A 27,720-nucleotide genomic window follows, 5' to 3' on the forward strand; every position below is an offset into this window, starting at 1 on the left:
TAATATCATTGAAATAAGCAGATTGATCCTATGTTTTACCTGTGATGTACTAGATTGTTCCGAATCAGCTTGAGCAACATTAATGTTGTGACAGGTTGCCCGACCATACCCGTACGGGGACATGTTAGCGTCCAGCAACCGTTGGTGGCGTTATTGGCGAGGAGTACCCCGCGAAGATAGATTGCCCACATGTCGTTCATCCAGGAGAATAAAAAATGGCCAATTGGGACACGTCAGGTGTTTTATTTTCTCTTTTTCAGATGAAAGTTCAGACATCCGTGCCACAGGAGCTTTCCCCACTTGCCCAAGCAAACCGGTTAGGAGATGAAACATCTATGTCATGTTAAAATCTCCACTTATTCCGCCGTCACTTCGACCACCGTTTCCTACACGAAGTCATTCTTCGCAAGACCCCCCACACCCCTTTTGAGTCCTGTTACCTGCACTAGCGTCTTTGGTGGACAAGTCACTGGTTCCGACACATCCGAACCATGCCTCCTGGCCCTGATGATGGCGAATTTACCACTACGAGCGACACGCGTCGCGTTTCTCGATCCCGTCTAGCCTGTAAGGCATGCCGAAGGCAAGTGCAATGCAAAGAGATATCCGGACACGCTCTAATGATCTACGAACAGGAAGAAAACGAAATGGTACGTATCCAATCTGGGCTGCCAACCCATGGATATGATATGCTGATGGGATAAAGTGATCGCTCCCTTCCAGCCTGCAAGCTTTGTACCAGGCTTCGTGATGATTGCATATACCCAACCCTCCGCATGAAACCAGGGCCCAAAACGGGACAATTGCAGGACGACACTATCATTTCCGAAATATGTTCGGAGAACCCTCTTTGCGCGCCTGCAGGTCAAATTCCTAGCGTCCGAAGATACAGCCAGACAACACCTGGTGGACTCAACTTTGACATGACTGATCGTCGCTTTGATCCGTCCGTGCTGGCCACGCCTACCCCCCCTGGCGACGATCTAGACATGGAATTATCCGAGAAACATGTTGAGCCTCAAGACATCGAATCAAATTTCATCAAAGCTATCGGGCTTTCTTCTTTGATTCATCCTACGCATGACCGGCGCCAATCGGACTTTCTGTTAATTGACAAAGATTTCTCCTCAACATCACTACTTAATCTAGCCTCAGCACAGAATCTCATGGCGGACGCTTGCGATGTCTTCGGCCTATCACTGCCAGAATTCGAATACATGTATGTTCAGAGTTCTCTCATATCATGAGTAAATGCAAATGAAGCTCATATGAGAATAGGACGGAGTTGTACTTCGACACAATGAATCAGTTCTCTCTATTTCATCGACCCTCTTTTGCGAAAAAAGTCCAGGCTATCAAGATATCTAGCCATCGACAAGCACTCTTTGCAGCCATGTTCTCACATTCAGCCAGATTCCAGTCTGAAGACTCTCTCTCTCACCACGAGTCAGATTCCATGAGATTTCATAACCAAGCGTTGGATTTGATATATGAATCGCTCGATGAAGCTTCCGACGAGCAGCCAAGTCTATGCCTTCTACAAGCGATGGTCTTGGTGACTTTCTATGAGCTCACCAAGGGAGTCAAGGGACGTGCATGGAGGCTCTTGGGATCCTGCGTGCGGGTCGCGTATGAGCTCCATCTACATCTCATTGATTATGAGGCTCTCGAGGAGAATTACAAAGTTGGCCGTGACTTATCGCGTTGGATTGAAGAAGAAGAGGGACGGCGGTGCTGGTGGGCGATTTGGAAAATGGATGTATTTGCAAGTGTTATCCGAAGACTGCCAACAGCAATCGACTGGAATATGATTGATACCTACCTTCCTGCTTCGGATGAGCATTGGTTTTCCAACCAATACTGCCGAAGCTGCTTCCTGGAGCGAGATCCAGTTGCTCGACCAAAGGCGTTGAAAGACTGTGGAAATGAAAACCCTGAGGCGTGGGTTATCATCATCACTTCGATTGTAAGAGATGCTCAAGTCCTTCACAAAGGAAATTTACAGGGGATTTTGATGGATATGAATGCTGAGAGATGTTCCGATCAAATTCTGCACTATTTCCGCAATTCATTCAGCAAGAGGAAGAGGCAGGAAGACTCGTCGCGACTACAATCACTGGTCCACGCTTTAGAATGCACCACTGCCGCTATGCCTCAGTCTCTTCACCATGATAATAGCCCGCTGGACTTTGAGGCTCATTGTTCTCCCGGTGTCTACGACGCTGGGGTTAAGCAACTTCAAAGCACAAAGTACAACATATACCTCAGTCTAAAGCACGCTCAATTCATGATATATCATCATCACGCCTTCGATGAAATTGTTGTGGGTACAATATTCTGCCCTGGAGAAATTCCGCCTCGCAGAAATGCCGGACGCCCAGACGCACGTCAGGATCCGCAAGGTTTGAAATACTGCCTTCAAGCTTCCGACGATATATATTCTTTCCTTTCACAGTTTCCAGAGTGGCATGTGAAACATGTGAGCCCATTCCTTGCAAGTACTGTCTGGTTGGCAGCCTCACTTCAGGTTCTGAGAGGTTTATTTGGCAGAAGGGAACAATCGCAAGATTCGCTGCGCAAGTATAGGATTTTACGTACCACGTGCGAGAAATTCACCGCATTTTGGAATACACCTCAAGCGTTGCTAGACAACCTGGATACTTTGGAGGAACGACTCAATCAATATAGCCCAGCATCATCTCCCTCGACAACTGCTAAGCCAGTGCGCAGCTATGCAGCCAGCCCTGCTACACTCGATCCAATTTATTGCAGATATTCAAATCCCGGAAGAAATTATCTGGATCCTCATTCCAGAACTCCTTTACATTTTGCGACCGTTGACGATCGGGAAACCCACAACGGTGCTGCGGATGCAGAGGCTGATTATGCCATGCGTACAAATTGCGTTGCACCGGGGCAGAATGAAAATCTGGAAGTTTGGGAAACTGAAGATTGGCAAGTTAATAATCCGGAGTTGGGAAGCTGGTTTTCTCAATATCTTTCAAGTCTTTTGAGAGAAACATATGTGAATGGAGATATAGGTGGCCCTCCCTCAGATCAATAATGAATTCATTCGTATTTAGCGGTAGCAAGCATTTTCTTACAATCGCTCCATTGTAATTTATACTACTCATATAAGCGTCCACGGGTAGATTTTCGAGGGAAGAGAATGGACGGCAACCACCTGGGTATTAGATGGACCAGGCATGATTGATGCTGTCATGTTTTTTTATTTCAAGGCCATTGCCTAAACCATCTGCTCAGGCTGCTAATTGTTGCCTTAAAGCGTAGAGGGGCTGAACAAGCTCAATTTAACCGTGTCACTAGTCTGTGTTGCTACTCATACAAGTTTAAATATCTATGGCATTCGAAGGCTCTATATGAGAGAGTGATTCTCGGCATTGCAAATTCGACTAGGAAAATTCACATTTATGATCATTCAACCAGAATATATATATCCGATAACATGAATCATTTCGAACATTGCAATTCGATATGTCATATTTACTGGAGCTTGAATCCCTTTCCAGGATCCAATGAAGCAGTGAAATCGCCTTTCTGGGTCTTCATATCAACAGGGAACGACAGGTGTTCATGAATCCACCTCCATTCTCCGTTCTCGGGGTTACGCCGAGCAATGCCAGTGCGACGGAATGCCGTGTCAAATGGTGTACCTCCAGCAGTACCCCACGTGTGCTGAATCATTGTGGAGTAAGCATGGTCTCGAGAGAGAGCGGTGATTTCGAGATCCTTGAACTCCATCTGGCCATCATTCCAGTATGGGAAGATAGATTCGAAATGTTCATTGAAGTTGCCGCGAATCGTGTTTCCAAACATGTCATAGCTCAGCATTTCTGGAAAATCGTAGAATCGACGAGAGCCGACCATGCCGTTATGGTAATCATCCTTTGACTCGTGGTTCCAGTAGTGCAGCCAACCTCGATAAAGCTGGTCTAGCACTTCCTGTTCTGCCTCTGCTAGATCAGGGTTATGATACTGATTAAAAAAGCTTGAGATCAGTATAATGTAGAATTGATTTACAGACTTCAAAATTAACACAGCACGGCTTACCTTGCTCTTATTCATCGCGAGAAAGTCATACTGTTTCTCGATTGATTCATAGGATTTCTGAATATTATTGTTAGTAACCTCACTAAGGTATCAAGTCATCATACTAAGCGTACATCATCCCTGACAAAACCGTTCTTGTCTGTCATTTTGAAAGTTTTGAAAGTTCAGTTGATGAATTGAAGAGTGTTACTCTGCTGGTGAAGTTGGCAGTGAACCCATGGATTCCTTTTGTGCTGTTTTATAGATCACAGGTACCACTACATAGAGACCCCCTGTAAGCTTCCCCGCTTCGCATTCGAGACAACAATATGGATTAGTAGTGATGCTATGGTTTGATAATAAGTCCATCCGCGTGGACTTAATAATAATTAGTCCGTGCGATAGCGGGTCTCTCTCGGAGAATTTGTGGGGCGAGGGCAACGCCGCGTCACTGCCACGATCAATGGAATAGCTTCGAAACGTCATTTCTTCAATGATGAACCGGTGTACCCACAGTATTAGGTGGTCCTTGGCTTTCAATCCATCGTTCAAGTCTGTATAGGCCAAGAGCCACGGGCTTGACGAAAAGTACTTAATCGCGGATGTTACCAACTCGAAATGAAAATTGATTTCCTTTATCAGATTCCAAACATCCTTCAATCCCATCTTTACATCTCTACAACATACTTTCATCCGGCAGTATGGGCTCGATTGTAGACTCTCCGGAGTTCGACGCCATCATCGTCGGCAGTGGCTTTGGCGGACTGTACGTGCTTCATGAATTGCGAAAGAAGAACTTCAAGTGTTTGGTCATCGATGAGGCTGCAGATATCGGAGGTGTTTGGTACTGGAATACCTACCCTGGCGCGAGAGTCGATACAAAAGTACCCCTTTATGAGTTCTCCAACGAAAATATCTGGCATGACTGGGTGTGGACCGAAAAGTATCCGGGTGTCGAGGAGATCCGCCGGTACTTCCAACACGTTGAGTCCAAGCTGCACCTGAAACGTGACATTCTGTTCAATACTCGTGTGACTGCTGCCGAGTTCGAAGAGGGTGCCAGTCAGTGGACTGTCTCGTCGAATGATGGAGTGAAGCGCTCAGCCCGTCATTTCATCCTAGCAACCGGTTTCGCTGCGAAGCCCTTGATTCCCGACTTCAAGAATCTGGACGCTTTCGAAGGGCCCTGCTTCCACACATCCAAGTGGCCCAGGACTGGACTGGACTGCACTGGTAAACGTGTCGGTGTTGTCGGTAATGGGTCCAGTGGATTGCAAGTGATTCAGGAAATCAGCCCTGTGGTTGACCATCTCACGGTGTTCCAGCGGAGCCCGACCTACGCTCTTCCTATGCGACAAAGGCCCCTCACCGTGGAGGAACAAGACAAGTCTGTATATGGATCCATGTTTGAACTGCGCAAACATACCTTTGCAGGTATCGACGCGGAGTTCAACAGCCAGCCTTGGCAATCCGCAACACCCGCTGAACGCGAGGCTTTCTTTGAGGAAATCTGGAAAGAGGGAGGGTTGTCATTCTGGCTCGCAACATACCGGGAGGTGATCATGAACAAAGAGCTCAACAGGGAAGCCTACAACTTTTGGCGTAGCAAAACTCTTCCTCGCATCAAAGACCCGAAGAAAGCCGCCATCTTGGCTCCTGAGCAGCCCCCGTACTATTTCGGCACAAAGCGAGCCACTCTTGAGCAGCGTTACTACGAAACATACAATCAAGATAATGTCAACCTTGTCAATGCGAAGGAAAACCCTATTACCGAAGTGCGTGCCAACGGAGTGATTACCCAGGACGGCCAATTCCACGAACTTGACGCTCTTCTGCTCGCGACTGGCTTCGATTCGGTCACCGGCGGAATCCTGAACATCCAAATTCGTGGCCGCAATGGTGAACTCCTGCAGGACAAGTGGAAGAATGGCACTTGGACGCACCTTGGTTTGATGACTTCCGCGTTTCCCAACATGTTCTTCCTTTACGGGCCCCAGGGACCAACATCCTTTTGCAACGGACCTACTTGCGCCGAAGTCCAGGGAGACTGGGTTGCCCAGACATTGGCTCATATGCGCACAAAGGGCCACAAAGAGATTGAGCCAACGGCTTCTGCTGAACAGACTTGGAGAGCTCTTGTCAATCAAATCGGCAATGCCACATTGCTCCCTGAGACTAAATCAGAGTACATGGGCACCAATGTACCCGGCAAGCCGAAGGAGATGCTTAACTATCTGGGTGGATTGAATGATTATATCAAGAGCATTACCCAAACGCTCACGTCTGGATATCCTGGATTCGATTTGAAATAGTTACTGTTTCGGTTTAGGGCTTTTCATTTGTTATTAGCATATCGGTGGCTGGTTTTACAATTTGTGTTATGTTACTTCCATCCTTCTGGAAAGGCAGGCCGGAAGACAGATCGATTTGGAAACTTCTATGACTATATTAGGACAGAATAAAAAAACTTCACACTGAACATGAACTTTCTTTAGCATAATCCTATGATCAGAGGGGCAAATTCCTGAGGTGACAGACTCTATATTCCATAAGGCGTCAGAAAAAGCTAGTATCAATAGAGGTAGAGATGTGGCCCTAAGCCATGGGCCCGAGTATGGCAATGCATAACCAAATGGACTACGTTCCAAGATGAGGGGGTAGTGGGGAAAGCAGAATGCACAAAAGTGGGTATCAAGGAAATAAAGTACTGGTAGTGGGGCTGCTACCGCTATGCTTTCAAGGAGCAAGCCTCGGCAGGTCTTCAGCTTGTACAACATGTAATTCATACGAGCAACATGTTCTTGGACCAAGAAAATAACTCAGCAAATATCCTGTTCCAGTAGACTTTTTTCCAACAATATCATGACTCCCGATTTTAGAATCCCCAGTCATTGATACTCCGCGCTGGTGGGGCCGTACTAGCCTCCGCAAGCCACCTCGGAGCCCGCATATCCCCCTCCTCAACCTCCTCCCCCGTGACAGGATGCTTGTAATGGAAGGGAATAACACGCGTATCAGGCCAAAGACCTCCATCCTGAAGTATCACATCAGGACCAAGCTTATCAGCAGGAAACATCTCCTTGAACAGCGGAACAAAATCCTTGGACCCCTTCCACCCAGACTCGAAAGAGCCATGCCAGAAAGGGTAGTAACGTAGCCGAAGAATCTTCCAGACCCCATCTTGGAGAATATACTCGTTCTCGTACAGGCCCCCTTCCCACCACTGGCGATATCCGCCTGGGAATTCGGAGGGCAGGGATTCGTGTGTACCCGCACTCATGAATGCGCGAATGCGGGCTTTTGCTCGTCCGGCTTCGGGATTATAGTCGACTATATCCTGGGCCATTAAGTGGTCTAGTAGCCACCCCTCTATTGGGCCGTTGCGGCCTCCGACGAACCGATTTGCAAATCGTTCGATGTAGAGGCGGTGAACACCTTCTTTCCCGTTGAAGCGGCCGTTGAGGAATTGGACGTATGTGTCTGGGTGGTCCGCGAAGAGGTCGACGGCCTGGCTATCAGGTTAACTTCATGATATGTGATCGGGGTGGAATTATGAGTTCACCTCTTTGTACAGGCACTTGTCTAGGTAGTAACCATACTTGTGGTGCAGCTTTCTGACCTCGGATTCACCTGGACATCTGTTAGAAAAAAAAGAAGACCAGAGGTGTAGCTATTACCCCTCAGCTTGTTAACTTCATTTGAAAGGCCTTGCACAGTGGCTACAAGCGCGGAAATGTCTGCATTCGGGGTCGGTTCGGCCATGGCTCCAAGCTCAGATATAGCGATTCACTTTGTAATGATAGACAATCAGAGGTTTGTAGCTGTGAAAATATAACATGAAAATCATGTTTTAACTTATAAGCCTGGGCGCCAAGCCATGGAAGATGTGGTTGTCTTCGAGACCCCACATCATACATGTTGGTCGGATCATGAGTGATGCCCAGGTGCCGGGGAGCACACAGGGTGAGATGCATCCAATCCAACAGCGATAATACGCGACAAATGGGGACTCTGCATATTGAGAGGTTGCGGGGCCTACCAGGATGATTGATAGTTTAACTTTCTGGCTCACAATTAGTCCCGTGTACCGTCGTAGTTATCCGGATTTACCCCAGATGTTTATTTACTCCGGCACTTCTATAGCAAATTGTTGCCGGTGTGGACAAAGACTGATGTACCGATGTCATGTCTATTGTCCGAGCTCTAGCAATCATCCCATACTATAATTATTCAGACGATCAAAGTTCCAATCTTGCACTGCTGCGTTTAGAAGATATTTTCCCATATATAGCACAATCAAAACTTCCAAGCTTTGCCATCGCACAAGGCACTCCAACAATATGGCCCACATCTTCGATATGCCTGTTGACTACCCCTACATCAATGGACAAAAGACAGGCGACCAGGTCAAATACCCCCACACCCCTGTTTTCCAGACCTTCAATCTACCATGCCGACTCGAAGGCGACATCTTCGACCTCGAAGTCGACGGCACGATACCACCCGAGATCAACGGAACATTCTTCAGGATTCAACCTGATCACCGATTTCCCCCACTCTTCGAAGAGGATATCCACTTCAGTGGCGACGGCAATGTAACCGCAATCCGAATTCAGAATGGCCATGCAGACTTCAAACAACGATATAACAAGACCGATAGGTTCATCGCAGAAACCGCAGCTCGGAAAAGCCTATTTGGCAAATACCGGAACCCTTACACGGACTCTGACTCTGTGAAAGGGGTGATTCGCACTGTAGCCAATACGAACATAACCTTCTGGCGTGGAATGCTCCTTGCGACGAAAGAAGATGGTCCCCCGTACGCTATGGATCCTGTCACGCTAGAGACGATTGGAAGGTATGATTTTGAAGGGCAGGTTCAGTCGCCAACATTTACCGCACATCCGAAATTTGATCCTGAGACTGGTGAGATGATATGTTTTGGCTACGAAGCTGGTGGAGATGGAAATGATGGATCGTGTGATGTTGTCGTTTATACCATTAATGCGGATGGGAAGAAGACCGAGGAGGCGTGGTACAAGTCTCCATTTTGTGGAATGATTCATGACTGTGGAATCTCGAAGAATTATGTCGTGCTTCCATTGACCCCGTTGAAGTGCTCAGTGGATCGTTTGAAGAAGGGTGGCAATCACTGGGCATGGGACCCCGAGGAAAGTCAATGGTATGGTGTTATTCCCAGGAGAGGAGGGAAACCAGAGGACATCAAATGGTTTCGCGCAGAAAACGGTGAGATGATGCCTACCGATTAATCCGCAACAAATCATGCTAATTTACTTTCTAGCTTTTCATGGTCATGTCGCAGGCTGCTACGAGAACGAGCAAGGACACATCGTTTTCGACCTTACTGTAGCCGACGGCAACGTATTTTTCTTCTTCCCACCCGAGAATCAAGAATTCGGCAATTTGGGAGCAAGAAACCAACTCGAAAGCGTCACCCATCGCTGGGTCTTCGACCTAAACCAAGAATCAGGATCATGGATCAAGCCCGAGGTTCTCTGGAATACCAGCGGCGAGTTCTCCCGTATCGATGACAGATATGTCACAAAGAAATACAACCATTTCTGGCAAGCGAAAATCGACCCCACGAGGGAGTACGATGCAGCAAAATGCGGCTCCCCTGCGGGTGGACTGTTCAACTGTCTAGGACACTATCGATGGGATGACCGATCCGAAGATGTACTGTGGGCTGGCCCACGAGCTACGTTCCAGGAACCCACTTTCATTCCGCGGAAAGGGGGGAAAGAGGGGGAGGGGTGGATCATCGTGTTGGTAAATCGGCTAGATATGCTTCGTAATGATGTGGAGATCATCGATGCGGGGAGTTTAGCGGGTGGCCCCTTGGCAACGATCCACCTCCCTTTCAAATTACGGTTGGGATTGCATGGGAATTTTATCGATCATCGAGATATTGAGGAGTGGGAGAAACGACGGGCTCCTGGTGGAGACGTGGGACCTGTTCGGGCTGCGGAAAGACCTCTTGACTGGCAGCTTAGCTATTTGAAAGATTAAAGACACTAGGATAAGGCTTGTACAGACAATAACGATAGGCAGTTCTATTTGAGATCAGCAACGATCTTATGCAATTGATGGCCTAACATTTAAAATCTGCATGAATGCATCCCGTCAATACTTGACAACTAGTTGCATAGTTTCCGCGGTACTACCAAGGATCTGTGTGCTATGGTCCAGCCGCCACTCGATGTGCGGGGTTGAAACGCTTCTACCCCAAAGCAGGGATCTGTATTGCCCCATACTTTCTAATGGTTCCCGTTATACCCCCGGGGCTCAACTGAAATATTGTCCTTTTCCTGTTGGTTTTGAGAAAATTGTCAAGAAAGTTTCAAGATGAACATAACTCAAAACCCCCAATGTCAAGTCTTTCGAGACGCGCTTGTTTATAAATGGAAAAGTGTGTTACCCATTATACAGACAATCATTGTAAAACTAATAAGGGCCAGTTCGTCGAAGCATCCGATGGAGGCAAATTTGACTTGATCTCACCTGCCACAGGTGAAAAGTTTACACAAGGTATGACTCCTAGGTCTTGTGTATATCACTAAATTTAATAATATGATCACAGCATCCGAGGCTACTGAAGAAGATACAAATGCAGCCGTCGCAGCAGCTAAAGCGGCATTTCCATCATGGTCTTCCCTCGCCCCGCGCGAGAGAGGGGCATATCTGAAGAAACTCGCTCGTCTTATGTTGGAAGCCAAGGATGAACTTGCAGAGCTTGAGGCGCTTTCAATGGGTCGTCCAGTGTCGATGTACTTCGAGGCTGAGTTGGCAGCGGAGTACTTGGACTACTATGCTGAAGTGGGAATTCAGGCGCTGGGAACCTCGAGCTTGAATACTCCCGGTTTTGTCAATATGACAATGCGGCAGCCGTTTGGTGTGGTGGGAGCCATTATTCCTTGGAATGTGCCTGTAGCTTTCCTTATCGGCAAATCTGCCCCTGCGTTGATGGCAGGGAACACAATCGTTGTCAAGAGCAGCGAGAAAGCACCATTGACTGTTGGTCGACAATTGTCCTTTCTACCGTTTCATTTGCTAATCATTCCTTAGTCTGCCAAGGTTGCGACTCTTATTGAAAAGGTAGGATTTCCACCAGGAGTCTTCAACATAATTTCAGGCCACGGACACATCTCAGGCAATGTCCTCTCGCATCACATGGATATCCGGGTGATTAGCTTCACTGGCTCCGGTAGAACGGGACGTCTGATCCAAGCCGCATCCGCCAAGTCCAACCTGAAGAACGTTATTTTGGAACTAGGAGGAAAGTCGCCAGCGATCATCTTCGAAGATGCGAACATCGACAAAGCTGTTGAACAGACAAAACACTCCGTGCAGTGGAATAGTGGTCAAGTCTGCATGGCCAACTCCAGAATCTATGTACACGAATCCATTGCTCCAACTTTCATTGAGAAGTTTCAGAAGGCCTTTGTGGTGGAAAGTGGCGATCCTTTGTTAGCCAGCATCAACCACGGCCCCCAAGCGGATGAAATGCAATACAAGCAGGTCCAGGCCTATATTGGCCAAGGCAAGAAGGACGGCAAAATGATAATGGGGGCTGAACCTTCCAAGCATACGAATGGCTTTTTCGTCCAGCCGACCCTATTTTTAGACACACCGGAAAACTCCAGAATCATGAAGGAGGAGATTTTTGGGCCGGTGGCTGTCATCAACACGTTCAAGGATGAGGATGAAATTGTTGCTAAAGCGAACGACACCGAATTTGGTCTATATGCGTCTGTCTACACCAAGGATGTCAGTCGGGCGCTTCGGATGGCTAAGAAATTGGAGTCTGGAAATGTGGGTGTTAACTGCACCAGCCCGACTGTAGCTTTGGATATGCCATTTGGGGGATACAAGTCAAGCGGAGTCGGTCGCGAAGGATGGACTGTTAGCATGGATAATTATCTGGAAACAAAGAGTGTGTATATTAGTATTGATGATGCTTGAATGGAACAGGATAGCGACATATAATGGGTGAATGATCATTTTTTCCTCGAGAGTAAATTAATTGAGACATCGTCTTCCGTAGATGCCTACATAAAGAAGCTCAATTCAACCGCAGATCCTTCTTTTCGAGGGGGTCCTTTTGCCCAAGCAGGAAACCACTGTAGAAACGTTATGTCAGAATATTGTACGGGTCAGATAGGTCGAGGGAGTTGGAGGTGTATCTAACAAACGACACGTATGATGGTCAAGGAAAGACTTACAGCCCGTTCAGGGTGTGTTCAATGTCAATTTAGGCAAGGAAGACCGTCTTGTAAGGGATTTTCTTATAGTTCATCCCACCACCATCTTCCCCATTGGCACAGGAAAAGATGATGGAAGGGAATGAGGGGGTGAATTGAAGAAAAGCTGGTTCTATGTACGTCATTTAAAGGTGTAATATTGAATTTTTCCTATTGGGTGAGATGGAGGAGAGAGGAAAAGTAAGAGCAGATATGTTGCTGGCTATCTACAACGTGGAGATCAGCTGATCTGCAATTACTTATTTCACGTTTGGAGTTTCATATATCACTATCCGAGCCTCTTTGATCATAAGGCGTCTCGTTCAAGCTTGGCTTAAATCCGTTCATGGCAACTCTCATCTTAAAGTCCTGTCTGGTGACGACGTTCTTGAACCATGTTAGCACCACCATCACAACAATGAAGCTTTGAAAGCAGATATAATACCTCTTCAACAGTATTTCGCATGATATAGCGAGTAATGGCCACTGGATTGCGTTGATCAAGGCGTACTACCCGCCCTATGGCCTGTTTCTCTACCATTGGATTCCACGATGGTTCAAGAATATGGACTTGCGTTGCAATGGAAAGGTTCAGGCTAAGGAATATCAGTTATGGTCAATCGAATGATGGCAAAATCTAGCTTACCCCACAGCGCCCGCCCCAATGGTAATAAGGAGTATATTCACCATGTTGCTGATCTTGAAGCTTTCGAATGCCCGTTGGCGCTGCGCATTCGACATTGATCCATCCACCTTCACAAACCTGATTTCTTCCTTACGAAGCATCATCGCGACAATTTTCAAGCTTTTCGTCCATGCCGAAAAGACGATTCTACACTATAGTTAGCTTTAGAGCGGACGTGAAAGGATGATCATAGCTCTACCCTTTCTCCTGGGGGGCATGAGAGCGGATCATGCTCAAAAGAACACGAAACTTTGTCGAGAACACCTCGTCCGAAGTGTGAGAAGCCCCTTGATCAATCGAGGAAAGTTCATTCCATACACGAGGCCCAAGTTGTACAAGAGCATTTTGGTCTTGAAGTTGAGAATACTCCGATGCGAGGCATTTCGATTGCTTTGAGCTCGATGAGTTGAAGACTGTTGTGGACTTGTAACAGGGACCGCAGATCAGATGAAGACATTGAGTAAATACTGCAGTGTCAGGGAGCTCAGATTCCATGAGGAATAGAACTTCATTATCGCAATTAGTACATCGGGCTTTCTTGGATTCTCGCAAAAAGTTAAAATACTCTTCAACATCAAATGGATCTGTTGGGCTTGTGGTATCTCTGTCTTTGTAAAGCCCGTTGTTGCAAAATATTCGCAACTTTATGAGAGCTTGGAAGGCGGTGCAGCTACCTTCCGCTGGGCCCTTTCCACTAACATGTAGATCCATGGCTCGGTCATGAAAGTCCAATATGTTTCCATAGGCTGTCCGTTCATCAGTGGCCAAGTCTAACTTCAGGAGGTTGATCGTCGGTTGCACGAGCATGCCAACGGATGTATTTCGACGGAGGCAGATGAATCCAAGCAATAAACGAAGGTTCTCAAAACAATCTTCACGTCCACTGTAGGCCGGGTTGATGATGTGAGACCGAAATGACTTCCTTTCTTCAAGCAATGGAACACGAAGAAAAGTCACCAGTGCACCAAGATCATCCAGGCTATTTTGTATGGGAGTCCCAGTAAGACACCAGCGCCTCGCTGCTGAAATGTTGCAAGTCGCATCATGAGTTCTCGTCGATCGTCCTTTGATGCAATGTGCTGTACATGAAGCTTGTTAGCATGTATTTGGGGCCGTTAATATGCGTGGGTGTTTTTTTTACCTTCATCTAAAACAATGCGAAAGAAGTGGTGCTGAAATATCAAACTTCCTTTACTGCCAAACTCAACCTTAACGATACCGTAGGTAGTCAGGATAATGTCAAAATCCTCAAAGCTTGAGACGCGGCATCTTCGCGATCCACCGTGATATCTGCAAGGCGAAAATGTTCCTGGTTCGAATTTCCTATACCAAATTCAGTATACTTGAACGTCATATAGTCCGTTGCACATATTTTGAGCATGTACTTGGATATTTCATCCAGCCATTGATCCATGAGTGCTATTATAGTCAGAGACATTCTTTCAATTGACTTTTGGAACTTGTAATTGAGATTTACCTTCGTTAGGAAGAATGACCAACGTTGCCTTTGTCCTTCGTCTTTGAGAACGTTCATTATCAACGATTTTCTTGGCCCACTCTTTTGCGTGATCCAGGGTGCTGACAACCGTCGATAGAGTACTTATCGTTTTTCCTAAACCCATTGTATCGGCAAGTATTCCACCAAAGGGGCCAGTAAGCGGTTGCAGAATGGGTTGGCCTGTGATGACATGCGAATATCTGGGTTGAGCATGTTAGTAAGCTGAAAGAACGTGCAAGGGCCCTTTCACCAACAAGAATTTGCCATTTCGATCGTCGTGTGTTTTGAAAAGGGATATAGAAGAGGTCAGTTGACCAGTTTCCCGGCGGATCATAAAGTCAACCGCTTCTTTTTGGTGTCTGTGACATAGTTCAGTATCTAGGCCACCTAGGCCAAAATTTTGAAACGTACGGAAAGAGCGATATAGTCAAGTGCCCATCAGGCTCAACTGGTTGAAGGTCATGGCCATGTATGTGGTCCAGAACATATTGTAAGCTATTTTTCGATACCTTGCGGGACGGTTGGTTGATCAAAAGAGCTGGGATGTTCTCCTCGTCTTCTGATGCCTCACTGCTCAGATCCTCGCCCAAAAAGTCCAGAGACGGAAACTTGTGGGGGTTTTGGTAGGTTGCAGTGAGATCAATCAATGTCGGATCCTGAAGAAATAGATTCTGAGACGAGAGCCAATCACCGACAAGGTGAGCATCGTCAGAATTTCCGAAAATAGCAATTTCGATACAGCCTCTCGGTGGGTCAAGGGATTTTGATTGAGCCAAGCCATCCCATTCGGACGCAAGCAAAGAGACTTCCATTCGTGTCCCGGCGATTTCAAATAATTTCCTCAAGGCATGAGTGTCTCTGAGGTTTATAAAACCCACTATATCATCGATTAATGGAGAACATATCACGCAATTTTCGGGGCCTAATAAGACCTCCAGTGAGTAAATCCTATTGCTCTGTCTGGGGCGATCAGAGCCTCGTGTGTCATTGGCTATTGTAGGCGGGCCTATGAAGAACTGCGCATTGATATTACAAACCTTATTCAAGTTAGCGATCTTGAAATCTCAAGCTAGGAAGAGTCTATGCGGAAATCGAACGTACAGAGCCAAAGCATATCTCTTCAGTCTCTGCATGCGTTACTGATTTGGTTTTTGATTGATCAGTCAAGCAGGTGTCTAAGTGACCGTCTGTTTGACTGAAGAGCGCATGATCAACGAGATTCGGAGTTGATAGTCCTGTGTTAGGGTTTTCCGAAGTACATAATATGATAGGTTCGTCAATAAATTGCCTTGGTAAGGTTAAATCTGGGTTGACTAGTGGAAGAAGTACGAAGTCAGTACACCATTGTTGATTCCAGCCCCAAGACACTCACTGATCGCTGGAGAGCAGCTTCGCACGTCATAATAGGTAGACCCCCCATGATTCGTATTAGTCTGATTGAAAGCTTTGGGGTACGCTGAAAATCGAGTGTCGCAGCATGGCCCATCGTCTTCATTGCTCTCGCATTTCCTTTTAGCACCGCGACCAGTCTGACCATCTGCCATGCTTTGGGTCTAATATCAAGTGCAACGTATATAAATCCATAGAATATTGTGGTCGACAGGAAGTCTCAAAATGGCTGGGTCCTGCTGAATACATAAGTTGCCTAGCGGAGGCTGTGTCATGAGGCGCAATGGTGTTGTTGGGTCGCATTCTCAACGATGTAAGCCTGCAGCCACGACTGACCGCCCCGCCGCCGCTTGACACGTCGATGCGCAGTAACACTGCCCCACTTTAGCGCCGATTTGGTTGATCAAGTGAGCAGTCTAAATGTTCTCGCGATGGATTTCTCATCTCAACATCATTTCCGCGAGATGGAGAATATCAAAAACCATGGCAACCGGAACATCGCTCTGTTTTGAACGCATCTTGAGCACATTCAAGAGCCAGCTAGGACCGAAGCTTGCTGCAGATTTCCAGACAACGTCTCTTGATGATCTCAGGCGATGCATCGCCAAGATTGAAAGGAAACAAGCTACACAGAAGCGAATGCAGGACATGGGACGCCTTTCGACGTTTGTGACTATCATGGATAATTACAGCAAGGTCATAGAGGTCTTTATAAATGCAGCTGATATTCTCGCATTTGTTTGGGTATTTATGATCATACTTCTTTACTAGACGCTAAGTGAGGATTTGACGCTGACGGCCTTTCATATTGAAACAGGGACCGATTAAATTCCTCTTACAGGTATGGTACATCCTAGTCAACATGAATCCGTCCCACTAATACACGATTTGCAGGTCGCTAGCTCCGTATCCGAGGCGTTCAACGAGCTGTTGGCTACGTACAAGATGATTGGGAACTGTCTGCCACACATAGAGACTTGCCAAGGGATCCTCCAGAAGTACCCATGTCTGGAGCAGGCTCTTGAGTCGATGTTCCATGATATATTCGAGTTTCATCAAGCAGCACTCCTATATTTCAGAAAGCCCAGTGAGTGCAACCATCGCAAGTCTATAACTACAGATGGCTGACAATATGAAGTGTGGAAACAAATATTTCAGGCTACTTGGTCTACTTACAAGACAAAATTTGGTCCAATCGTGGATAGCCTCAAGAGCCACAAACAACTTTTTGGGGAGCGACTCACCTTCACCGAGCTTGAAGAAATCCGGTCTACAGCTGCCCAATCTGCAAAAGATCTGGAAAGACTCATAAAAGGCCAGATGATGGGTCAGCTACGAGAGGTTCAATGTTGGCTGAATGGTGCAGATGTTACAACTGATCAAGATACATTGAGGCTCGCTAGATCCGGGAACTCGCAATCTGGATCATGGCTTCTAAAGCATTGCCTTTTTTCTTCATGGAAGGATACGACTGAGAAACCTATACTTTGGGTGAATGGCATTCCGGGTGCAGGTACGGTTGTATCATCTGGACTTCCCGGTTTCAATCTGTTTTGAACCTAACTAATTATAAACAGGCAAAACTGTTCTAGCTTCAATCTTGATCGACGAATGTCTAACAGATCACTCAAAACATACGATCTGGTTTTACTTCAAGAGTGACAATATCCAGAGGGGATCATTTCTTTCCTTCGCTTGCAGCCTTATATCACAAATTCTTGAGAAGAACACGGACTTGCTGCCGTACATATATGAAGATATGTGCCGCAAGGGCAAGAAAACACTTTTCTCGGAAGCTTTAGCAAAAGAACTGCTTGAAATAGCTATTCGGAATTCAGGGAACATCTGCATAATCATCGACGGTCTTGACGAGTGCAGCAGATTGGAAAGAAGAAAGGTAATCGAGTGGATGCACTCAGTTATTGACGTCTCACAGCTTTCAAGCTGCAATCGGATTCAATGTATTTTTGTCTCGCAAAGAGACGCGGTCACAACGAGAGCTTTGAGAGATATTACAAGTTTGGAGATCGGTACTAGAGACACACACGATGACATCTCTGCCTATGTTTCCTCACGAGCGGTTGGAATCCAGAACAAATTTCGGATGTCTGATGAGACCAGGCGAGGTATGGTTAGACTTGTGATGGAAAAGGCAGGAGGTAAGTATTACCTCCAAATATCATCCTCAATCCGACTAATACCTTCTAAGGAATGTTTCTCCTCGCAAAACTTGTCATGAGCAACCTGTTTTCCCAAGTCTCGCCAAATGCGCTATCAAATGCATTGCATGCTGAGAGGATACCAACTCAGCTTGAAGAAGCGTGAGTTGATGAACTCATCTGGGCGTGGTGAACAAAGCTGAGCTTATATATCTCGGCATAGGTACGATCGCATCCTTAAGAATATCTTTGAAGACCAGTCTTCCCGTAAGTACGCTCTACAACTTCTGGCATGGCTGGTGTGCGCAAAACGTCAACTACAGTGGCGAGAAATTCAGGGTGCAGTATCCGTCGACCTCGAAAATGAAGATGTGGACGCTCTTAGCCGCAGATGGATCCTTGACTCTAGGGACCTCTGTGACTCACTTGTTGAGCGCAGAACAGACGGTTCTCTGGAACTTGTTCATGAGACTGCAAAGCTGTAAGTTTTGTATCAAAGACTTACACTTTCTTAATGAATTTCTGTTTCCAAGGTTTAACAGATCATAGCTTTCTTTTACAGTCAAAGATTGTGGACGTCCCAAGAGAAGAGTTGAGTATGGCCTATCTCTGTGTTGGCTACTTAGCTCTTCCAGGCTTCCAAAGGTGTCTCCCAGATGAAACAATTATGGACTTAATAAAATCCGGATATTATGCTTTTGCGGACTATGCTGTTTGCTTCTGGTCACACCACCTTCGGCACGGTCTGAAGGACGACACAGACCAAGCTACTGTGAATTCAATGCTCGAAGTATTATCCAGATTTTTAGAGTCGCACTACCGAGCCCCTGAGACAGAGTTCGACATTCCAATCTTTGCGCGTGAAATCGAGGGGCGACTTCAAATGAATGAAGTCTGGCCTGATTGTGACAAGCTTTCGAGAGCTCTTGTCTCCACAAAAAAGCAGCTGAGCAGCTTCAACTCAGATGCAGCTTCTAATGATTGTCTCGACATATCATCTGTGGTTGCCCGTATCAGGCAGCTCCTCGAACAGACTGTTTCAGAGAACAAGGCTGACACCGAGATGCTAAAATCCTTTTACGGAGATAGCCCATTTAAATGCCCTCGAATCAGTTGTGATTTTTTTTATCAAGGGTTTCAAACAGCTGAAAACAGGGACTCCCATATGAACAAGCATAACAGACCATATGGATGCTCCTTTCCCCAATGCTACAGATCCACGATTCGTTTCAGCTCGAAAAGACTACTGGAAAGGCACATCGCAGATACCCATGAAGGGCAGAAGCGCGATGCTTCAGCTTTCCCTCCGAAGCGAGCCAAGCTATCGCTGGTATGCAGGTTCTGCAAGAAAGATTTTCATGACACCAAATTATATCGCAAGCATGATTGTACCCGCCAGCCTATGGGGTCAGTAGAGACAACCTTGACCGCTACTGTATCTGAGTCTGCAGCAACAAACCCAACCACGAGTGAGCTTTTGTCCCCTTCAAAGCGCTCAGGGCTTATTCGGACCGACCAAATTCGGAAGTTGCCACATTTGAATGAAGCGCAAAAAGCCGAATACACACAGATCGTCAAAAAGTTCTGGCAGACATTGGATAACGATGACGAGCAGAGTCCAGAGTACCAGACTGCTCTGCTCAAACTTACTCATTTGAGCCAGAACTTCATGCGTTTATTTCAACAACATCGTCAGCAGACGTTACAACAGCAAGATCAACTACAACAGAAATTATCTGGTGCACACTCGGATCAGTCGGAGCAGCAGGAATCGTTTCAGAAACAAGAAAGCCCGTCATTCGCCTTGAACTCACCGGCTTCCTCGCCGTTGCTGTCAGGTTATGGACAAGCGTCCCCTAAGTCGCCTGGTCTTTCGCCTACATCTCCCTCCTATAGTCCCCCGTCCCCTCTGGCTTACTCGCCGTCATTTTTGGGTCATAAACAAGCGTCCCATAAGCCGCCTGGGCTCTCGCCTACATCCCCCTCCTATAGTCCCCCGTCCCCTCCGGCTTACTCGCCATCATTGTTGAGTCATAGACAAGCGTCTCCTAAGCCGCCTGGGCTCTCGCCTACATCTCCCTCGTATAGTCCCCCATCTCCCAAATTTGTTCTTTTCGATACCGTGGATGCTTTTGCAGATAACCTTTGGAATGACAGGAGAGTAGGAGATGGCACTCCTGCACAATAGAAGCCACAAGACCAATTTATTCCCATGACATCATGGTGATGCTAGTTTGTTTGACTCCTCGGTCTGCTTACTGGATGTACTTTTCTCTAGTATCTTTTGATTTCATCTCACAATTCATTTTGTTCCTTCGTTCTGGCCTTTAGGCTTTGCATCTATAGCCTTAATACGAGTTATACTCTTAGCCCGAAAGCAGAAATTTCTTCCAGGCAACCATGCTTTCATGGCTTAGAAGATATGCTGGAAACACCGAGTCGAAGGTATGATTTGTTAATATCAAAGCGCTTAGATATGTAACGATAGTCACCTAAGCATGCTACTGCTACTCACACTATTGGCTTTGAATATTTCCTCTCAGCTAAAATACATTCATCCAGGAGACAATCAAGGCCCAGTCATCAAGAAAAACACCTCAAAATGTTTCTAAATTCCGAAAAGAACCAAAATAAGAGCACCCGAAATCCGTTACTCGAAGATCCATAATCTTATTCTAGTCAACGCCACTTTGATTTGCCTCATTTGCATCTTTGTTCGTCTAGAGATTGACGAGAAAGAGTCCACGATTAGACCCCCTACGAATCCGGAGAATAACGAAAGTCAGCACCGCAATTTTAGCATAGCATTTAGATGGAGAAAATGAAAGATAGAAGGACAGAAGATAAATGAAATAGTTCAGCAGCACCAGGGTGCACAGAAGATGACCTGACTCTTCCGACTCCAGCACCTATCCCTATTTTTTGTTTTCGAATGTACCACGAGTCACTAGACTGCAATCTAATCATCACATCCAACCAGTCATAGCTTTCTCCAATCAAACAGTCTTGTCCTTGACAGTAGGGAACAAGTACCCAGAAAGATCCAAGCTAGACATGTCCCAGTAGAACTGGTAAATCCCGGAGACGTTGGTCTCCTTAAGACGGAAAACATCGGAGAGAGTTCCATCAGACTCTTCCCACATCAAATAGCTGCCGTAGAAGAGGAAGCCGTCCGTCGTAGCAGCGGAAGGCGAGTCGATTCCGTTGCCAGTGAAGCCGACGGTGAGGACCTCGTCGGCAGTAGGTTGGATGTAAAGCAAGGTATCGGAGTCGAGTGTAACACCGGATGTGGTGGCAGTAGTGACAAGCTCAGTGTCGGTGATTTCAACTACCGAACGCGTTAGTCCATATAGAAGGAAGGTTTGGCTTTTGTCCCGGTGTACATGTGGTTACAGCCCGGACTGTTAGAGTTAAATCTTACATGTTACGTCGGTGGTGACGTTTCCAGATGTCCAGAGGGAGGAGTCGCCGGCGTAGGCGAGGCCTGTGGATCAATGTCAGGTTTGGATTCTCGGCCGAGTAGAATGAGGGATGTAGAAGGGACATACCATCAGAGTAGAACATGGGGATGGCATCATCAGCGACGCCGTACGCAACGAGTTCGAAAGAGCCAGAGGGGTTGCGTTTCTCAATTGCGATAGATGGTGCGGCCATGGCACTAGAGGCCAACGCCAAAGCAGAGGTGAAAGTGGTGAGCTTCATGGTTTGTTTATGTTTGAAATAATTTGCAGATAAAATACATGCTTGCCGTCGGGGATTATAAACATCAGTTCAAAAGCTTACAAGCTAATGAGCTAGCTATACTTGTCTTGGAGACCAATGCATGATCGGGCCCCCACTTCTTTGGTGACGCGGCCTCATGGTCCTTCAATAAGCTAAGAGGAACTAAAGTACTCCTTCGGTCTACTGTAACTACACCCGATGATGCTTTCATACTATTTCGATTCAGTGCAAGCCATTTGAACGATATTTCTGCAATCTCCAATAACAGTATAGTTATGTTCAACAAATATATTCACCGAATTCGAAAAAAGAATTCATGACTCGTCCTACTAGCATGAAGAGATTTAAGAAAATTGACTATAAATTGAGCTATCTCAAATAAGGGATTGATCGACCGGCAGTTGCCCACTGAAGCCGACTTCTACACCAATATGGAAAAAGGTAGCACAAACGAGGAAGAAAAGAGCGATTGGATGTGATCCCTGTTTATTCAAGGTTGCTAGTGGCCATTTCTGCAGAGTGTGGATCATTTGGCAGCCCCCACTTCACCAAGTTTTACGTAGTACGATCGCAAAAATATTACAATACTACCATTTTGTAAGGTCCATCGGTGATTAAAAGCTACATTTGGTTCATTAGTCAGTGCTTACAGGGGCACGGGATTCCAGTAAAGGAAGCTGGCCGCCCAGATGGATCCTTCAATCTACATTGAGCCTAGCCGTCAGACGGTCGCTTGGCATCGCATAAGCACTTGCAAAACTCTGCTGGCGAGACCAAGATTCAAAGGTCTAGCGTTGAATGAACACGGTATGGATTTGTGGGGGCCATCTTGGCTATACCAATTAATATCTCTCAACAACCCACAGCCGTCGCTCCGCCTCCGACATGGCTGACAAGCTAGCGGACTCCGCCCTCTTGACGAGCGTATAGTTCCGAATAAAGCCTGGACCAAGCAGATTCTGTAGAGCCTTGTCATTCTCGAGTGCTACTAGGCTTTCATCCAAGGATTTCGGAATTTCGGTGTTAATTCCTAGCTCAGAGCGCTCGGATTCCGCCAGTGTAGATGCGTCGACTAGAATGAAGTCAGTTGAGTTACAATAGGGGTTTTTAGTAATGGAGACTTACCGCCGCACTCCTTGACAGTCAGTGGTGCATTTGCCTCCAGCCCCAGGTACCCTCCAGCTAGGAGGGCGGCTACAGCAAAATAAGGGTTTGCTAAACCATCCATTGATTTGATCTCCCAGTGACCGGGGTTGATCTTGCGGATTGGAGCCTCGCGGTTCTGGAAGCCCCAGGTGACCCATTCTGATCCTGCCCAGATGCCCGAGCGGACACGCTCGTAGCTTACATCTTGCGAGAGGGTGAATGCAACGATGGAACGGAAATGGTCGAGCATGCCGGCTAGGAATGTGTCTTCTTTTGTCGGGGGGTTGATGGAGATGTGTGTATGGGAGGCAGTACCAGCTCCATCGGGGTAGGGCCGTGGGTGCAGGGTTGCGCGCAGACCGTATCTATCTGCGACTGCAGAGATGACTTGCCGGGTAGCGATCAGCGTATCCACGGCGGCTAGGGGTGCCAACGGTGGGAGGACGAATTCAAATTGACCAGGTGATGACTCGGCGTGGAATTGCTGGAGTTTTATTCCCATCGACACCAGTGCCTGTGTGATTTCTTCAAGGATTGGGACCATCCGTCTTGTTTGTGTAGTCATTTGCGACCAGGAATGAATAGTTGTTGCAGGGTCGCAAGTTGTCCTCTCTTTCTCAGATTTGAGGAAAACTACCTCAACCTCAAAGCCACATAGGACGTTGATATTGTGTTGCTTATGCAGCTTCTCGACAATATTTTGCAATGTACCTCTTGGGCACCCTTCCAAGAATTGGCCGTCTTCCGTTTTCCAAAACGTCATGACAGTGGCGCTTGGTGCAGCTGGTGTCACCATACTTCCATTCAAGTAAAGGCTGGAAAAGTCAGGCTGCATATAGAATTGTCCTGTAGTCGAGCCCTCCGGAATAACAACGTCGTTTTGCAGCATACTCAACGCAGCCATCGCGATTCCGATCCGCCTTTGATTCCGTGCAATGCGAACAAACTCTTGGAGTGGGAACATGCGCACTCGTACAGTTGCTGTGTAATCTACCCATTGCATCCAGATGTACTCGATTTTAGGATTGGCTTGTAGGAAGGCGTCTAGGGTGTCAGATGCGACTGCACCTTTCTGGCCAACAATAGCCATCGATTGCTCGGTACTTTCAGTGTTATACTGTGGCGTCAATTGCAATCTGTACAGACGATTTGAGTTATTAAACAGAATGTCAGCGGCTGCCGTCTTGGCCTGTGAAATAGTGTAGTCGCCATGTTGGACGTAGTCGATAAACACCTATTCCAAAAAATCAGTATGGGATAAGATGGGGACTCTCAGCATATCTTACTTTCTCCAGCGCCTGTCGGAATTGCTTGTTGGCAAGCCAAAAGGTCTCCGGGTGGAAATGACCATCGGTACTCCAAAGGAGACGGTTGGTAGGTGTAATCTCCAAACTCTCCTGTAGAATCTTTTCCTGGGCCTGCCGACTCACCATCGGGAACACCTCTCCGAGGTCCAGGTATACATTAGGATACACAGAAGCCAGATATCCAGCTGCCCGAGTATACGGATACGCTGAGTGCAGCAATACAATATCCGCATCGGGGTATTGCACAATCAACGGCTGAAGATAGGCAGGGTTTGCTCGCAAAAGACTGATATCATTATCACCCAACCCAGTATGAAACTGAAGAGGCTTAACAATACCAGCCCTCTTTCTCCAAGTAATCAGTTTAAGCGTCTGCTGAACCAGCCAGTCATTCAATGGCTTTTCCTCAATCCGATAACCTGATTTCCTAGTACCCAAGTCCAGGGTTCGGTGGAGCGAGGCTGTTAATAGATCCTCATCTGGTGTGTGGGGATCGACATCTAGTCCAGTGCGGTAACAAACCACAGATTTGAACCCCACAACAGCGGGATCGTCCATTGCGTGCTCGAGCTTTTCAAGGAATTGCTGGCGGAATAGACCCCACACGGTCTGACCTTCCTGTCGATCCGTGCTCATCAGCTCCACCAGAAGCGAGGCTGCTACCGCCTCGATTCGGACGATGCGTTTTGTCGCAGACGCGGTGAATGAGTCATGCCAATCGTATGATTCGACATCGTCGTCTGATAAGAGATCATCGAGAAGCAAGGCATGTGTGCCTTCCAAGCTCCGTTTGATCAGGCCTTCGTAATCCTGCTCTACCCATCGGCTGTGGGCGGCTAGTACGTCTGACCATTCCGCACAGGGACTTCCGTAAAGCTCGGCAAGCTGGTTGGTGGCCCGCAGCAATGGCAGGGTGAACCGGGCATTCTCCAAGGCGCGACCGTGGGCCTCGGAAGTGATAGATTCTAACGGGTAGCTATCGTACTCGGTGGCCACGTCGCGACTCAATAGATTGTGCGCATGATTATCAATAAGCGGGTGGTTTGCGATGAGGTGGCGAAGGGAATCAAGAGAATCCATTGTGGTGATGATAATGAATGAGGGATGAAGAGATAACACAACGGATCCGACCACTGGAGCACGAAAGTAAGCTAGTCATTTTCTGCCACTGCTACACAGTACCACGTTGGGCAAGTGGTTCTAGTTCCGATCAAGTAGTCAATACATTTTCTCTGCTATGGAACCAACTGCGTAGCAAGTATCTGGTACTTTCTTGTCCGTGCATCGTCAAAGATGCTCAAATTGGCCAACTACACGACTCGTAAATCCAATCGGTAAGCAACCCGCACTTTGAACCCACTTCCCTGGTCTCGGTAAGCTGCCACTCCACGATCTTCACAATGCACAGGCAAATTCTAGTTCATCAATTTCATTTTTGCGGGGCGAGCCGTGAAGAATAACCTGATCACCGGTTCCACTATCCAATAAGTTATGCACTCAATACTGCCCCTCAATCGTCAAGGTTCCCGTTTTCGTGATCAGGTACTCCTGCACAGCAACATCCTTTCCACTCTCCTTACCATAACCTGATTCCTTCATGCCACCAAACGGCGACTCGGCCGCTGATTGGTTGCCTAGACTATCGGTCAGAACAGAAATTTCCACATCACATTTGAATCACTTACCCGTGTTCATTCCGATCATGCCCGCCTCGAGATTCTCCAACAAACGCCACATACGATCGATGTTCTTCGTAAACGCATAACTCGCCAATCCCATGCTAGTGGCATTCGCCATTCTCACCGCTTCATCCTCAGTTTCGAAACGATAGAGCGCCGCAATGGGTGCGAATGACTCCTCTTGTGAGATCAGCATGTCTTTTGTCATCCCAGATAGGATGGTCGGCTCAAAGAAATAACCCGGCTGTGCGCTACGAGGCTTCCCGCCAAGCAGAATCTTCGCGCCAAGGTTACGGGCATCCTCAACTTGCGCAATCGCCTTGTCAATGCTGCGAGGCGTGGTCAACGGGCCCATTGTAGTGTCCTTGGCAGATCCATGCCCAACAACCAGGGCAGCGGTCCGCTCCGTCAGGAGTGCAGCAAAGCGATCGTAAACACCCGCTTGGACGTAGATTCGGTTTGCTGTGATACATGCTTGGCCTGCATGACGCCACTTAAGGGTCATAAGCTGCTCCAGCGCCTGGTCAAGGTTTGCATCGTCAAAAACGATGAAAGGACAGTTTCCGCCCAACTCGAGCGTCACTTTCTTAAGGCCGTGAGCGCAGTGCGACGCAACCAATTTACCAACTCGCGTTGAGCCAGTGAATGTCACCTTTTTGACGAGCGGGTGCTTACACAACGCCTCACTCAGCGATGGCGTATTCTCCAAGTCAGTAGTGAGAACATTAAACACGCCAGCTGGGATGCCTGCCCGCAGCGCCAACTCGGCCAGGACAAGAGCCGAGATGGGTGTCTCGGGACTCGGCTTCACAACCATCGTACACCCGGCCGCCATCGCGGCTCCAACCTTACGTAGAACCATCGCGACCGGGAAATTCCACGGTACAAGGGCAGCCGCCACGCCGATGGGCTGCTTGACTGTGAAAATGCGGCGATTCGGCGCAGCGGCCATCGATACCGTACCGTGAACGCGCTCCGCCTCGCCGGCAAACCACCATAGGAAACCAAGTGAGTAATCGAGTTCCCCGTAGGCCTCTGCCAACGGCTTGCCCGTCTCGTGGGTGACAATCTGGGCAAGATCATCTCTTGCCTGGGTAGTAAGATCGTGCCATTTAAGCAACCACTTCGCCCGCTGTCGGGGATTTACTTTGCGAAAGGACTCGAATGCAGTGTGGGCTGCTTCAACAGCTGCCGGGACATCTTCGGTTGTGCTTGCGGGGCAGCTGGCCCATGCCTTGTCGGTTCCGGGGTCTAGGTGGGGTCAGTCATACTTGTAACATGTTGGAGCTTGGAGGATGTACCGAGAACCTCGAACCGCTTGCCGCTCTTCGATTCAACCCATTCGTGGCCGATGAAAGAGTCGAATTTGAGAAGTGTAGGGTCCGCTAGCTTTATGTGTGTTAGTATGTTTGATAGAAGCTCAGAAGCCTTCGGACATCTCGCCGATGCCCAGTAGCAATCAAGGTCGAAGGATTACAGGAGGTCGCTTACCTGGAATGGGAGCTCGTACTTCGTTCCCATGATGTGCAACAAAATGATTTTAAAGTTATTGAATAATCAAAAGCTGAAAAATGTACTAGAAATAGGAAAGGCTGACCTTTCAATGTTGGTAAAGTGGGGAAGCTTGAACCCCTCATCGCGTTGCGGCACATGTGCGGAACTCTCGGCGACTTGTAATACGACATAGATAGGCTATATGGATCTCTTCTCCAATTTCATACGTCTCCGAAAGTCTTGGGGTTACTTCCAAGGTTCTTACAGGTAGACGATCCAGATAGCAACATTGTAACTCCGCTCTCTATGTAGCGCCCCGACCCGAATCG

The 27,720-nt window shown here is 47.4% G+C and overlaps 11 protein-coding genes across 11 annotated transcripts; 5 read left to right on the plus strand and 6 right to left on the minus strand.

Moving 5' to 3' along the window:
* Positions 1-923: 923 nt before the first annotated feature.
* N7503_007266 (fungal specific transcription factor domain-containing protein) lies at positions 924-3,064 on the plus strand (the record flags this gene model as incomplete). The annotated part of the gene is made up of 4 exons (XM_057066813.1): positions 924-1,219; positions 1,279-1,966; positions 2,006-2,402; positions 2,463-3,064. The coding sequence occupies 4 exons, from the start codon at positions 924-926 to the stop codon at positions 3,062-3,064; spliced, it is 1,983 nt and encodes a 660-aa protein (XP_056920494.1).
* Positions 3,065-3,504: 440 nt separating this feature from the next.
* N7503_007267 (YybH family protein) lies at positions 3,505-4,217 on the minus strand (the record flags this gene model as incomplete). The annotated part of the gene is made up of 3 exons (XM_057066814.1): positions 3,505-3,996; positions 4,072-4,128; positions 4,176-4,217. 3 exons carry the CDS (start codon positions 4,215-4,217, stop codon positions 3,505-3,507), a joined length of 591 nt encoding a protein of 196 aa, XP_056920495.1.
* A 534-nt stretch (positions 4,218-4,751) lies between these two features.
* Positions 4,752-6,362, plus strand: N7503_007268 (flavin-containing monooxygenase; the record flags this gene model as incomplete). The annotated part of the gene is made up of 1 exon (XM_057066815.1): positions 4,752-6,362. One exon carries the CDS (start codon positions 4,752-4,754, stop codon positions 6,360-6,362), a length of 1,611 nt encoding a protein of 536 aa, XP_056920496.1.
* A 563-nt stretch (positions 6,363-6,925) lies between these two features.
* N7503_007269 (nuclear transport factor 2 family protein) lies at positions 6,926-7,812 on the minus strand (the record flags this gene model as incomplete). Its single annotated transcript, XM_057066816.1, has 3 exons — positions 6,926-7,558; positions 7,613-7,680; positions 7,728-7,812. The coding sequence occupies 3 exons, from the start codon at positions 7,810-7,812 to the stop codon at positions 6,926-6,928; spliced, it is 786 nt and encodes a 261-aa protein (XP_056920497.1).
* Positions 7,813-8,390: 578 nt separating this feature from the next.
* Positions 8,391-10,080, plus strand: N7503_007270 (carotenoid oxygenase family protein; the record flags this gene model as incomplete). The annotated part of the gene is made up of 2 exons (XM_057066817.1): positions 8,391-9,297; positions 9,353-10,080. 2 exons carry the CDS (start codon positions 8,391-8,393, stop codon positions 10,078-10,080), a joined length of 1,635 nt encoding a protein of 544 aa, XP_056920498.1.
* Positions 10,081-10,472: 392 nt separating this feature from the next.
* On the plus strand, positions 10,473-12,033 carry N7503_007271 (aldehyde dehydrogenase family protein; the record flags this gene model as incomplete). The annotated part of the gene is made up of 3 exons (XM_057066818.1): positions 10,473-10,599; positions 10,652-11,085; positions 11,137-12,033. 3 exons carry the CDS (start codon positions 10,473-10,475, stop codon positions 12,031-12,033), a joined length of 1,458 nt encoding a protein of 485 aa, XP_056920499.1.
* Positions 12,034-12,590: 557 nt separating this feature from the next.
* N7503_007272 (DEAD/DEAH box helicase) lies at positions 12,591-15,306 on the minus strand (the record flags this gene model as incomplete). Its single annotated transcript, XM_057066819.1, has 9 exons — positions 12,591-12,698; positions 12,757-12,907; positions 12,958-13,143; positions 13,196-14,075; positions 14,138-14,319; positions 14,382-14,415; positions 14,474-14,694; positions 14,749-14,853; positions 14,906-15,306. The coding sequence occupies 9 exons, from the start codon at positions 15,304-15,306 to the stop codon at positions 12,591-12,593; spliced, it is 2,268 nt and encodes a 755-aa protein (XP_056920500.1).
* A 2,681-nt stretch (positions 15,307-17,987) lies between these two features.
* On the plus strand, positions 17,988-20,230 carry N7503_007273 (ankyrin repeat-containing protein; the record flags this gene model as incomplete). The annotated part of the gene is made up of 4 exons (XM_057066820.1): positions 17,988-18,042; positions 18,093-18,204; positions 18,266-18,523; positions 18,592-20,230. The coding sequence occupies 4 exons, from the start codon at positions 17,988-17,990 to the stop codon at positions 20,228-20,230; spliced, it is 2,064 nt and encodes a 687-aa protein (XP_056920501.1).
* Positions 20,231-21,038: 808 nt separating this feature from the next.
* N7503_007274 (uncharacterized protein) lies at positions 21,039-21,744 on the minus strand (the record flags this gene model as incomplete). Its single annotated transcript, XM_057066821.1, has 3 exons — positions 21,039-21,370; positions 21,464-21,526; positions 21,591-21,744. The coding sequence occupies 3 exons, from the start codon at positions 21,742-21,744 to the stop codon at positions 21,039-21,041; spliced, it is 549 nt and encodes a 182-aa protein (XP_056920502.1).
* An 863-nt stretch (positions 21,745-22,607) lies between these two features.
* fluG (uncharacterized protein) lies at positions 22,608-25,298 on the minus strand (the record flags this gene model as incomplete). The annotated part of the gene is made up of 3 exons (XM_057066822.1): positions 22,608-22,837; positions 22,891-24,145; positions 24,198-25,298. 3 exons carry the CDS (start codon positions 25,296-25,298, stop codon positions 22,608-22,610), a joined length of 2,586 nt encoding a protein of 861 aa, XP_056920503.1.
* Positions 25,299-25,715: 417 nt separating this feature from the next.
* Positions 25,716-27,418, minus strand: N7503_007276 (NAD-dependent succinate-semialdehyde dehydrogenase; the record flags this gene model as incomplete). The annotated part of the gene is made up of 4 exons (XM_057066823.1): positions 25,716-25,852; positions 25,904-27,148; positions 27,199-27,286; positions 27,389-27,418. The coding sequence occupies 4 exons, from the start codon at positions 27,416-27,418 to the stop codon at positions 25,716-25,718; spliced, it is 1,500 nt and encodes a 499-aa protein (XP_056920504.1).
* Between the last annotated feature and the right edge of the window lie 302 nt (positions 27,419-27,720).

The sequence above is a fragment of the Penicillium pulvis genome (assembly GCF_028828015.1).
Source record: "Penicillium pulvis strain IBT 33274 chromosome Unknown contig_5_segment0_segment0, whole genome shotgun sequence".
Classification (NCBI taxonomy): domain Eukaryota; kingdom Fungi; phylum Ascomycota; class Eurotiomycetes; order Eurotiales; family Aspergillaceae; genus Penicillium; species Penicillium pulvis.